Here is a 13,786-nt window from a genome sequence, read left to right on the forward strand (position 1 = left end):
AAGCAGGTTACTGTTAAAGAAGAAATTTATGCCATGCACATGTTATCCACAGAAATGTTAACAACTCCTCTACTGAATAGTCATATCCTTGGAGACAGAGACTACCTTCTGTTTATCTCTGCATATCTGTAGTGTAGTATTATTTTTAACAGTGTTATTGATAGTGTTTACTCCATAAAAGTCAGCATTTTTATTATATTCCTAAAACTGTGAAACCAGCTATCTAATTTCAGGACATTCTTTTCACCCCTGAAAGAAACCATCTACCCATTGGCAGTCAATCTTGATTATTTTTTTTTTTAAACTAAAGAAAGAAAGCTGCCAGAGATTAGCAGCATTTAGCATTGGCTTGCAGTCACCTAATTTGTGAAAACTTGACATTCTCCATTAATTATAGCTTTTCACCAAAATAACCATTTTCTTTCACATGCTTTTGAAATTACCTGGTTGAAATCATTGGCGTTAGTTCACTCCATTTTATACAAACAATTGCTGTCATTAATTCAGAGAAAGTAGAATGTATAAACTGTCATAATACTGAAAGTCTATCTGATCTAATCCCTTCTTATCGTAGACAGCCTTTAGTACTAAACTATGGCATTACTGATTTTCAGAATTCCTTTCTGAACAGAAAAATGCCTCAAGATAATCCCCCCAAAGTTGATTTTTGATAAGCATGTACGGAGAGTTGGAAATTCTTTTCGTTCATTGCCTGAATGCTGAATGTTTGCAATGAATCTGTGACAGCTTGAAAATTTTCCCTTTCCTGTTTTTAATGAATGCAAGATTTCCATGACTATGTTTGCCTCTCCCCCACATCAACGAGGAAGAATGGTTAATATGCATGTTCAAGTCATTGCTTGACTTTCCTATTCAGTGATCCTGGCCTGTATTACCTCATTATTCTGATTAAGAAGTAGTAAAACATGTTTCCTGGGAGCTCAGGTTTTGGATTAAGAAAGTCATAGGGGATGGGGCAGAGCATTCTTCCCCAGGCTTAACTCCATCAGCACCCCTTCGTTTTGCTTGATGAGGACAGAGATGAAGAGCTATGAAAACTAAGCTGTCCCCCTCCTCACACTAGCTTGTTCCTGTACCCAGTGCTTTCTTCATATATAGGGGCTTTTGCTGCCCTGTGGAAATAAGTCTCGGGTTCAAATCCTGGCTCTGCCACTTACCAGCTGTGTAATTCTTGGCAAGTCACCTCATCTCTGTTGGCCCATTTTGTCGCCTGTGAAGTGGGGGCAATAATAATAACTATAGGGTTGTTTTTGTTTGACTAGTGGATTTAAAAGGACACAAGGACACAAGCAGGGGACTAGTTTTAAACACTATTAAAATTATTAAAAGTTGAGGTATAGTAGATTTACAATGTTTAGGTATACAGCAAAGTGATTTAGTTATACATATATATCTGTGAGTATGTATATGTGTGTATGTATTCTTTCTCAGATTCTTCTCTGTTATAGGTTATTGTAAGACATTGAATATAGTTATAGTTCCCTGTGCTATATAGTAGGTCCTTATTGTTTATCTGCTTTATATATAGTAATATGTAAATGTTAATCTCAGATTCCTAATTTATCTCCCCCCCCACCCCACTTCCCCTTTGGTAAGCATAAGTTTTTTTTTTCTATGTCTCTGAATTAATTTACAAATAAATTTTTTTGTATAATGTTTTTAGGTCCCACATGTGAGAGAGATCATGTGATATTTGCTTTTCTCTGTCTGATTTACTCCACTGGAGACTGTCTAGGTCCATCCTTGTTCCTGCAAATGGCATTACTTCACTCCTTTTTATGGCTGAGTAGTATTCCATTTTTTGTGTATATACCACATTTTCTTTAGCCATTCATCTGTTGATGGCCTGATTTTAAACATAAACATGTTCTCCTAGGAGAAAAGGCCTATTGGTCTTCTGTTCTCCATTCTCTGTTCCTGCCTCCTGTTCGCTTACAGCCCTGGTAATAACAAAAGCTTCAGTAAAAGCAAGTGCTTCTGATGCAGGAAGAAACACACACTAGCTATTCAAGGGGCCCTGCATTTGGGTGCCTAAAGCCATGATTAAGGTGCCATAGAAAAGTCCCTAGTGTTTTGAGTCTAATAGACTTGCAAGGCTTTGTGGTCCGTATTACTAGATACATTGTTTCTAAATCTCTGTTTGGGGAGGAAGAGGGTTTATCCGCTTGTGGCTGGTCAGGCTCCCTAGAAAACAGGCATGTACTCACAGAAAAATGTTTGTTATGGCACATGCTACAAGATTTGTATTTCTGGGTTGGTAACAAGAGGACATGAACATTCATGAATTGGAGGCAAAGAGTTAGGACTTATCCCTACAGGGTAAAAACATAAAGATCGCTTAGTTGTAGGACATACCTTCCTTCCATTTTTTAAAGACATAAAGATCACTTAATTGTAGGACATACCTTCCTTCCGTTTTTAAAAAACATAAAGATTGCTTAGTTGTAGGACATACCTTCCTTTCATTTGTATGTTGAAATGAAATAGGTGGGGTTGACATGGTAAATAGGCAGATGATCTCCTAGCCAGGGTAACGAAGGTTACATTAACTGAGGGCCAGAAGTGACGCAGGTTTGACTGTGAGAATATCTAGCAGGAAAACAAAATAATATGCTATGTATTTAAATGATATGCAGAGAGGTTTTTCTCCTTGAACATATCTTCAAGAGTGTTGATGAAACTCACCTCTGAGTTTCCAGGCTAGCCAAATCCAGGTCAGCTGCTCATCACCTACCTGTTAGTTTCAGGTACTCTGTCCCCGCTGGGCGCCGTGATGGGAGCGGCACATACCTGTTTCCCTTTGAACTTGCACAAAGCCCAGAGGTGGAGGTGTTTTTAGTACTTAAAAATTGTAATTTTATATGTTGATGGTTTTATTTTTTCCACCCTCAATGTAGGTGAGGAAACTGAGACTTAGGTGGAGCAACCTAAATTCTTTAGAGAGTAAGGTGAATGGAGTAGGACTCTGAAATGACCATTTTCCACCTTCAAAACTAGAGGCTCTAACGTCTGTCCTGGGTTTTCCTGGTTGGTAGAGACATAGTCCTAGTGGTTCCCAACATGACTTTAGTGATGAAGTGAGGTGATTTTAAGCAGTGTTCTTGATGCTACTTGAAGATCTGATCTAATACTGAGCATATGACTCTCTGTAATTAAAAATAAAATGCTTGTAATTGTGTTAAGGAGAAAGTCTCAGTTTGGTGCTAATAAGGCTCTAATGTTTGTTAATCTCCCTTTGTCATGAGAGAATGTGGACTTCAGGCTCAGAGCCTTGGACTCTAGGTAAAATGAACCAATTTTATTTTTGTTGTATTTTTTTTTAGTTGTTTATGACAAGCTGGAACTGATTGTTCATTGTTGGTAATGCTAAGTGTTTCCTTTCTGAAGTTTTATAACAGTAAAATCTGCTCTTTGTCGTGTGCAGTTCTGTAGGCTTTGACAAGTACATTGTCCTTCACCTTCCACCGCAATCAGGATACAGAACTGTTCTGCCTCCTCAAGCCCTCTCCACTCCTCCCATTCCCTGGTGCTGCCCCCTTGCAGTCAACGTCAACCATACACCTGGCAACAGCTGGTTTATTCTCCATCTCTATTGTAGTTTTGCCTTTAATGGACTATCACTGATATGGAATATGCAGTATCTAGCCTTTTGAGTCTGGCTTTTTCTTCTTACACTTATTGGAATGTATTTGGGATTAATCCATGTTGTTGTGTACATTTAAACTGTTGTTGAGTTCATTGTAAGGACTTAATACTGTGTATCCAGTTGTCAATTGAGGCACGTTCAGGTTGTCTATCTGTTTTGGGCTGATTATATGTAGAGCTGCTTTAGACGTTTGTATATAGGTTTTTGTGTAAATGAATTTTCATTTATTGAGGGTAAATATTTAGGAGTGTGATTTGGGGGTCCTGTGTAGATTTGTGTTTAACTTTTTAACAAGCTGCCAAACTCTTTTTCAAGTGGCTGTACCATTTTGCATCCTTACCAACAATGTATGAAGAAGTTCCAGTTGCTCCTTGTTTTCACTAGCATCTGGTACTGTAAGATTTTTTTTTTAAGCCCATTCTAATAGGTGTATAGCAGTTAAGCATTTCTTTTGATCTCAAGATATGGCAAAAACCGTGTGCGTGCATGCCAAGTCGCTTCAGTCGTTTTCAACTCTTAGTGACCCCAGGGACTGTAGCCTGCAAGGTTCCTCTGTCCATGGGATTCTCCAGGCAAGAATACTGGAGTGGGTAGCCATGCCCTCCCTGAGGGGATCTTTTCAACCTAGGGATTGAGCCTATGGCTCGTGCATTGCAGGCAGACTTTTTCCACTGAGCCACAGGGGAAAAATTGTGTGAGTGGTAGGTAGGTAACTGAGTGAATTTTGGGAAAAAACATGTTCTACTCTGCTTTATCTCTGGCAACAAAAGAATAAAGACTGTGAGGCTATCTTGGATATCTAATGAATTTCAAGCAACGTAAACACTTGTTTCCTTAACCTGTAAGCAGATGGAGTGACTATGATTTTTGAAAGTCTCGTTACATTTGGATAAGCAAAACCCAGATGAAGTTAACATCAGATGATCCCATTGAGTATTAACAATTTACTCTTAGTAATGATCCTTATACTAGCAGTCTGGCCTTGAGGCCAGTTGGAGTGATGACTTGCCTTGAAACTTAATGGTATTGGGAACACTTAGCAGTAGGAAATAGCATATTAGTGTTTCATTTCTAAAATTATTTTCCTGCTTGAACTGGATATTTCAAGAGGAATTCTAGAAATAAGGAGAGAATGCAGATGAGCTCCAAACTTGGTTTTGTTTCTGTAGCCATTTGTTGTTGTTCAGTCACTCAGTCGTGTGAGATTCTGTGACCCCATGGACTGCAGCACACCAGGCTTCCCTGTCCTTCACTGTCTCTCAGTTTGCTTAAACTCGCATCCATTGATTCGGTGATGCTATCCAACCATCTCATTCTCTGTAGCCGTAGTTTGTGGAGTTTGATGATAAGGAAGGTAGTTTTTTGATTTCCTCATCAAGATTCCCTCGTGCTGGGTACTCTGAAAGTTTATGAACCATACAATGTGCCCAAGAAGCAAGCAGCCACTCAAGCTTTGGAGGCAAACTTTTGTGGGTATTGCTAATTCATACTGAGACAGTCAGCGGGGCATAGTTCAAATTCATTTATCTCGTGCATGAAAGGCTGATAGTATTCACTTCTCTGGTGCAAATCTTGTTAAATTTTTAACACTTAAAAAAAACTCTGTGTAAGTGATGAATGGTTTGAGATTTAAAAACCAAAATCAGGCAGAAAAATATTGCCACCTTCTCCTAACTTTAGGTCGCAAAGTGTCGGATACGACTGAGCGACTGAACATCCAAGTATTGAGGACCTTGATGCTAGCTTTCCATGAAGTGGGGAACTTTGGGACGTATCGGGTGTTGATTCAGTTGGAGCCTCTGGTCTTTGGCATGTTCTTGCAAGGATTAAGCTAATATTGAAGTTGTTTGAGTAAGATGCCTAAGAATCAGGACTTCCAGGATTATTTTATTATTTTAATTATTTTATTTGATTTATAAAATACCAAAACAACTAACGACAAGCACCGTGGTACAATTCAGAGGGATGTAAAGAAACAATTTTTTTTTTCTCCTCCCATTTCTGCACCCACCCTCTTCTGGTTACCACTGTTAAGGATTTATTCCATCCATTTAACTATTTATTAACTCAGAAAACATGTAGCACCCATAGGGCTTTCTTTTCTCTTTTTCAGTAAAATGCAGTGGTTATTTTTGTACTTTATGTTACTTAACTGTATGTTATAGATATTCTTTCTCATAACTGCTTGGGCATCTAACTAGTATTTCTTTACAGAGCAAAAAAAAAGGAAAAAAAAATCCTAAGGGCAAATCTACCGTATTTCATTTACTCATTCCTATATTCACAGGAACTCACTTTTTGTGTATGTGTGTATTTTGGAGGATTGCTTTTGTTTTGATCTTGTTGCTTTCGGTTTTTCTTTTGGCTGCCAAAAGTGATGGCACGAATATCTAAGAAGACTTTTTTCCCAAGATACCACATCCAAAAGAAACCAAACAGAATTTTTAGTACAAAACATAGCTTGACTGTCATTTTTCAGAGCAGATAAGAGGTTTTTAAAGGATGCGTTTCCTGTTGGAGTACAAGATTCTGCAGTTTGATTGTTGTTGTTCAGTCAGTAAGTCATGTCTGACTCTTTGTGACCCTGTGGACTGTTGTTTGCCAGGCTCCTGTGTCCATGGCGTTTCCCAGACAAGAATACTGGAGTGGGTTGCCATTTCCTTCTCAAGCAATTTGATTTGTTTCTTATTTTTATTTCAGAAGCTGAAAGTGCTTTGGGGGCATGGTAGTGAACATAATACTGGAATTGACCTCCTGGTTTAGAAATGCACTGGCCAAGCCAGTTGCTGCTAGCCATGTGTGCCTTTTTAAATCTAAATAAAGTAATTAACGTTAGATAAAATTGCAGTTCAGTTCCTCTGTCACGTTAGCCACATACCAATAGCTACATGTGTACACATGTTGAACTTCAATGCTGTGTACCTGAAATGTATTTAATAAAAATAATAATAACCAGATGTGGCTCGTGGCTACCATCTTAGACTCACATCTACATCTGTGAAACATCTCCCATAAGGCAGAAAGTTCTTTTGGACAACGATGATTTCAAATGACTAAAGTCAGATTGCCTACTTTCAAATCATAGCTCTGCCCAACTGAGTTGTATGTGACCTTGGGAAGGTTACTTTGCTTCTCTGGGTATCAGCTTCCTCATCAATAAAGTGAGCATAATAGCAATCCTTCTGTGTTTCTGAGAAACGTTAGCTATAGCACTATTGATTAACTGTTGAACACTTTACCTAAGATATAGGTAAGCATCAAATAAGTGGAAGCTGTTCTTTTTTTCCTAGTGTTTGATTATCTCTTTTTTCTTTTGGAAGGCCAGGAGGTGAGCTCTGTGTGTTTGTTCAAACATAGTAGCTGCAAGATATTGTTGCTCTGATTTCTAGCTGGACCAACAAAAGACGGTGTAGTAAGCTGTAAGCAACCTCCGTTTGTCAGCCTGGGGATTTTTTTTTTTTTTTTAATACGTTGTCCCTGAGAAACACTGTAGAATTTGTTTTACTTCTATTCTGCCAGGAAGTAACCCTTCTGGCTTTGTTAGAAGTGTGGTTTGTAATAATTGTACCCACCCCAGATGGCTCCTGAAAAACCTTTGAAATGCCATCTGCCAGGCGTGTGTCCAGCAGGCAGCCTGTCATTCTGCTGAAAGAAAAGAGAGGGCGGGGTCCCCTCCCAGGCCCTTTCTCCCTAGCATCTCTGAATGGGAGCCTGGTCATGTGGACCAGGCCCAGGGCCGGTTGCTCAGAGGATAACTCCAGTAAGCTCCTGCTGGCCTGCAGAGAGGAAAGGTTTTGTCTGGGTAGTAAACCCTGAAGGTTTTCTGGGTAGAGATGAATCCTTCCCCACCCGCTTCCCCCGCTTCTTAAAGACCATTCTAAGTGTATTTATTTCCAAGGGAAAATGGTGTCTGCATGTTTTCATTTTTCCTCTAAAATGTACCATTTTCCCCCAAGTTCTTGATTATTTTCAATCCTTTCAGGAAATTAAGTCCCAGAGGTTAGTGTTGTCTCAACAGTTACTCTGACAAATTGGTTCAGAAAACATGACTGGAAGAAATGTCAACGATAAGATGATTATAAGAAGGGGAGAAAAACCAAAATATTGTCTGGTGTGGAAGACTTTTAGAAAACAAACAAACAAATCTTCTGTTTGGTCTTACTTATTTATCCGCATTTGGGGGTGCTGGGAAGGGAGGGATGGATTTAGTTAATAGAATTTTGGTATGGAGACTTGAGTGTGAGAGTTGCCATATAAAACATATTTAGGACAGATTCTTTCACAGCAAGTTTCAAAGAGATTCTGTTCTTGCCCTGCACTGGAATTTCCCAGTATGATGCAGACTGTTCGTGTTTTCCAAATAGCCAGCTGAACAGCTTTTGCACTTGGCTCTGAGACATCACACCCTCCTCCTCTGCCCCTGCTTTGTTGACAGCTGCCTCTTCATCTCCTCTGCGGATCTTTTCCTCTGCTCAGTTTCCAAAAATTGTTAAGTTTTTGTGTTTAAGCCAGACTTCTTGACTGCTTTTTCTATACTGTCTCTCCCCCTAGATTCTTTCTCTTGCCTTCAAATGCCAGTGGTTTAGTGATAACTCTCAAATTTAGGGCCCAACCACCCGTCTTATTTTTAGATTTACATGTTCAGCTGTCCAGAGCTCTCTACACCCAAGGTGTCTGATAGGCATCTCAAGCTTTCACATATTCAGAAGTGAACTCTTGGTTTTTTTTCCCTTATACACCATTCCCCCATCTTCTTGATATCTGTAAGTAGCACATCCTGTTTGCCCAGGTCATATTCTTCTGTTTTTCTTACACACTGCATCAGGGGTTTCTGTCTTTAAAATCTAAACCTAGCATAGCCTGATGAGTTGATGTACTTTGAACACATCTATCCTATGTACTCTCTTACAGCTGTTTAAAGTGTTCACAATTCATAATAGAAATCTCATTGCTTCTTATCATCTCTGTCCTATTGTTCTTGTCTACGCCTTGATTTTTTTCTCAACTGGACACTGAAAAGAGTGAAAGTGTTAGTCTCTCAGTCATGTCTGACTCTTTGCAACCCCATGGACTATAGCCCACCAAGCTTCTCGTCCATGGCAAGTTTTCTAGGCAAGAATACTGGAGTGTATTGCCATTCCCTTCTTCAGGGGATCTTTCCCAACCAGGGATCACAGCAGGGTCTTCTGCATTGCATGCAGATTCTTTACCATCTGAGCCACCAGGGAAGCTTGATTATGTATATAATTTGAACTATAATACCAACTCATTTCATTCTATAATAACATAAACTATGTATCTGGTAGCAGGTACTGAGCTAGGCCTTTTAAAAGCCTTGTCTTACTCAATACACACAACAAACATATAGGTAGTTTATTGTCCTTATTTCACAGATTAGGAAACTGAGAAACAGCAGAAGCTCCAGGAACCAGACAGACATGAATTCATCATTCCCTTTCTATGTGTACCGCCTCAGCAGCAGTATATGGTACTCTTTTTGCTTCTGGAGTACCCACTGTATGCCTGACACCCGAGACGTAAATTTAAGCATTGTAAAGTACCTCAAGGGTGTCATAGTCTGCCAAGGAAGCAAGAAATGGAAACAACTTAGGAAACACTTTAAGAATAGACTTTTGGACACTACACAAGCAGGCTTTTATACCAGAAAGTCCTGGTGTGCTGAGCATGACAAGCAAACATTTGTAACATAATTGGTACTATGGATAATGTGCAGCTCTTTGTAACACTCAGATTTCAGATATTAGAAAAATTGGACTTGTCTCAAAATGTTCTGTTTGAGTAAAATATGGAAGAACTGTTGAGTTTTTGATGTAAGAGGTATCTGGATATCCATTGTAGATGCATGGAAATTCACATGGGTGGGCAGTCAGAGACTGTGCCCTGCCATGAACCCTGGAGACAACATACAGTTGGTTATTTAATCGCTTTTTAGGGAGAATTAGAATTAGGACTAGGGGGGAAAGTCTTGCTTATTGTATTTTTAAAAAATGACTTAAAAGCACTGTGGGTAATTGTGTCTTGCAGAGTGAACGCATGCTGGTTGCATGCCTTACCTAACTTGAATGTTGGAGCAGAAATCATGAATGTTGCTTTTTTAATTTTTGTTTAATCTCCCCTACCATTTAATATAGATTCCTAGTATGTACTGCAAAATTGCTTATGGTTTACTTTCTTTTTTTAGTTAGAGTGTAAACCACACTCCTTCCACACTTTTGATTGAGGTTGACTGGGCTAAAATGATAGGTCTTTCACCCAGCACCTCAGATGGGTGACTTAAATATTCTAGAGGGTCTGTGTTATTTCATAAGAAGAATTGTTGTATTTATGAGTGTTTGATTGCATGATGAGATTAATTCAGGGGGAGAATTTTCTATCAAATGCAGTGTCCTTTTTCTTCTGTCAGAACTTACGGGTGGCCTCTTTTTGCCAAACATATTAATTACATGGAGACACAGCAACATTTTGATCCCTGGGAGGTATCCAGCCACAGATCTTGGGCAATTGAATTTCTCTAGTGATGTGTTTATGCAGCGGGTGTCATTTTCTTCAAAGGGCTTATTACATTGGAAGTTGCCGGATATATTGAGGAACACAAGAATTTCGAGGCCTGTGATAAAAATATAAACCCCTTAGGCTCTGAGCTTAAGGTGGATAATGTTTTTAGAATTTACTGGAGCCCTAAAAGCTGCTGATTGTGAATGTTGTCTGTGTAAAATACAGTTCACCCTTTTCATTCAGTGCATTCATCATTTTTTTTCAGTGATAAAAATCTCCCTGGGCTGCCTTGCTGTGATTGGCTTTGTCTTTCTGGTATTTGAGGGGCCCAGGCACGAGAGGATGGAAGTCAGGATGCTTTTCTGCTAGAAAGACATTACCTTTGCCAGCTCCCTGTCTCAGTAGGTGGGTCTGTCAGCTTAGGTACTTACTGAACTGGTTATTTTAATTACACCTGGATGGGACGCTTCCTCTTTCAGTGGACTGATGTTTTCTTGTGCCTTTTGTCTTGTCTGCCACAGGCACAACCCGGTCTCCCAGAGAAGGAGAGGTGCCTGGCGTGGACTATAACTTTCTGACTGTGAAGGAGTTCTTGGACCTCGAGCAGAGTGGGACTCTTCTAGAAGTCGGCACCTATGAAGGTGAGCTGGTCTGTATGGCAGCAGTGAGCGTGTCTCTCTGCTGGGCACCACAGAGGATCCTGGGCCATTGAGGCAGAGATGTTGTGTGGACTAGTGAAGTCTAAACATCTGTAGGAGATGGCAGTTCACCTTAATGGGATTAATAATAATAAAATATATGGAATAAGGCTTTGTGGAGCTCTTTAAAAATAATTTGGATTTTTTTTTTTCCTCCAGGATTTTTCTCCTTTAATTTGTTCATTTAAATCCAGGCACGTGTGAGTGTGGGCGTGTGTGTGTGTGTATGTTTAATATGGGTATGTACGGTAGTAGAAAGAAGAGGAAGAAGACTCATAGCATAAAATGTGACCTTATAGGTGGTGGTGTTTTAGTCTCAAAAGGACTGGAATGTCATTTGTACCACCAATTGATGTTTAATGTATTTTTGAGTAGGTGATACATTTTCATGGAATATTTCAAAGCAGAATATTTCAGAAGTATTCAGTAAGTAAGCTCTTTCCTAGATCTATCTTCCACCTGCCTAATTTCCATTTCTCTTTTCCCCAGATATTAAAACTGGTGTTATTCATTTCTGATTACTCTTCTGAAGTTTTTCTTTTTAAATGTAAATACAAACACATATATGCAAGTGTACACATACATGTATTCGTTTCATACATGTGTTCTCATATCTTCCCTTATAGAAGGTATATATGCTATTTGGCATCTTACTGTTTTATATCATGAAACTATGTCTTCTAAGTCTTTGAGGTTCAGTACTCGAGTGCTTTTTGTTTTCTTTTCTAAGTGACTGAATACGTGGACCATAATTTATTTAACTAGGTCTTTTTGAATAAACATTTTTTTAATATTTCAAAACATGACTGTGTTGAATAATATGAGTATAAATCATTTCACATAGGTGAAAGTAAATCTGTAGGATGAGATCAAAGCCTAATGTGGGGAGAAAATTAAACTTACATCTTCTGAAGACAGTATTACAGCTTGATTGCTTTGTTGAGTGTCATTATTTGAGACAGAAGGGCATACTATGATACTGTTAATAACTGGATCAAGTTATTAAGTTTTGTGTACTTTTGAGAAACTCTCAAAATCTGGATTTATGGGACAAACACAGTGGCATTTTCCAGATGAGACTTAAAAACAAAGGATGAATACAAAATAGACTTATTTTATTAGGGGCATTGTAACTTTGACGTGATAATTGCCCGTTTCAGGGGTGTTTTTTGCAGTGGGTACAGGGAAGAATACTAACTTTGTGCCTACTGTTCATGTCCAAATTTTGAATATACATTTAACATTAGGTAGATATTCATGAGATTCCTGATTGTGAATACAAGAAGATTTGCTTTGAGTATTGCTGGTTATCCATTGTTGTGAAAGTCGTTCAGTCATGTCCAACTCTTTGCAACTCCGTGGACTGTAACCTGCCAGGCTCCTCTGTCCATGGAATTTTCCAGGTCAGAATACTGGAGTGGGTAGCCATTCCCTTCTCCAGGGGGTCTTCCCACCTCATAGATCGAACCCAGCTCTCCTGCGTTGCAGGCAGATTCTTTATTGTCTGAGCCAGTATTGCTGGTTATCCATTGTTGTAGTTTCCTTGAAGTACTGGGATTTGACTTGGGGTTGGTGGGCTGGGAGATCTGAGAGTGCCCCAAGGAAGAATGATTTGTTAAGACTGGTACATATATACAATAGAATATTACTCAGCAATAAAAAGAAATGCATTTGAGTCAGTTCTAATGAAATGGATGAAGAGTGAAGTAATGAGATGGATGAAGAGTAAAGTAAGAGTGAAGTCAGAAAGAGTGAGACAAATATTGTATGTTAATACATATATATGGAATCTAGACAGATGATACCTCTGATCCTATTTGCAGGGTAGCAAAGGAGACGCAGACGTAAAGGACAGACTTTTGGACAAAATGAGGGAAGGAGAGGGTGGAATGATTTGAGAAAGTAGCATTGAAACATATACATTATCATATGGAAAACAGATAGCCAGTGGTTTGACACAGGGAACCCAAAGCTGGTGCTCTTGTGACAACCTAGAGGGGTGGGATGGGAAGGGAGATGGGAAGGAGGTTTAAGAGGGAGGGGACCTATGTACACCTATGGCTGCTTCATGTTGATCTATTGCAGAAGCCATCACAATATTGTAAAGTATTTATCCTGCAATAAAAAAGAATGGACCTAGTTGTGAGGTTAGAAAAGGGTTGGGGGCTCAGTGGATATGCCAAGAGCTTCTTCAGTGTGCTGTTTTGTAAATGTGAATATGGTTATAAATTCACGTGGCTGAGAAGAGAGCAAGTGTGGATCCTCTTTGCTGTAAGAAAGTGAGTTGTCCTGTCTGAAATCACTTATTATGACCATCAGAGGAGCTTTGATCCGGAATATAAAAAATATTCATTTGCATGTTTGGAGAGGGTAAGGGTGGGAGTGGCTGTGCAAAGCCAAAGAGTACTTTGTTGAAAAGGAAAAGCAGGTGGTTAGGCAACAGCATATATGGGACAAAAAAGAAAATCAGCTTATTTTATTGAGGTGTTTATGTTACAAGTGGAATATAGGTGGAGTCACTTTTTTCCCTATTAATTTTATCACTTTGACAGAGGTAGCTATTACCCCAGCTTTTTAGATGAGGATGCTTAGACCAGGTAGCACTTAGCGACTTTCTTAAGGTTGTGCAGCTGGTTCCAGAAGGCGAGAGCCAGGAAACAGACCCAGCTGTTGGATTTTTAGATCCCATGCTCTTTCCTGGAAATGCCAAGATGATACTGATGTAACTAAAAAGTTGTGATAATAGACCATTAGGACTTCCACCCAACTTCTTGCTGGGTAGCAACAGGAAAAAGTTTTTCAGAAAATGTCTAGTCATCCTTTTTCTGTGACTGTCATTCAGTTTTTTAGAGTTGAAATTCTCATGCTGCATATGGGCCCAGTGTCTTTTAGCCATTTACCTGTG

At 39.2% G+C, this 13,786-nt stretch overlaps 1 protein-coding gene across 23 annotated transcripts in view; it reads left to right on the forward strand.

The window, feature by feature from the left end:
* Positions 1–13,786, forward strand: part of MAGI1 (membrane associated guanylate kinase, WW and PDZ domain containing 1) — a 651,771-nt gene that overhangs the window by 511,439 nt on the left and 126,546 nt on the right. For all 23 annotated transcript variants that reach the window (XM_069561854.1, XM_069561855.1, XM_069561858.1 and 20 more), the window contains one exon: positions 10,705–10,824. In XM_069561854.1, coding sequence (XP_069417955.1) covers positions 10,705–10,824 — 120 coding nt within the window. The remainder of the gene's footprint in view (positions 1–10,704; positions 10,825–13,786) is intronic.

The sequence above is a fragment of the Ovis canadensis genome, chromosome 19 (assembly GCF_042477335.2).
Source record: "Ovis canadensis isolate MfBH-ARS-UI-01 breed Bighorn chromosome 19, ARS-UI_OviCan_v2, whole genome shotgun sequence".
Classification (NCBI taxonomy): Eukaryota; Metazoa; Chordata; class Mammalia; order Artiodactyla; family Bovidae; genus Ovis; species Ovis canadensis.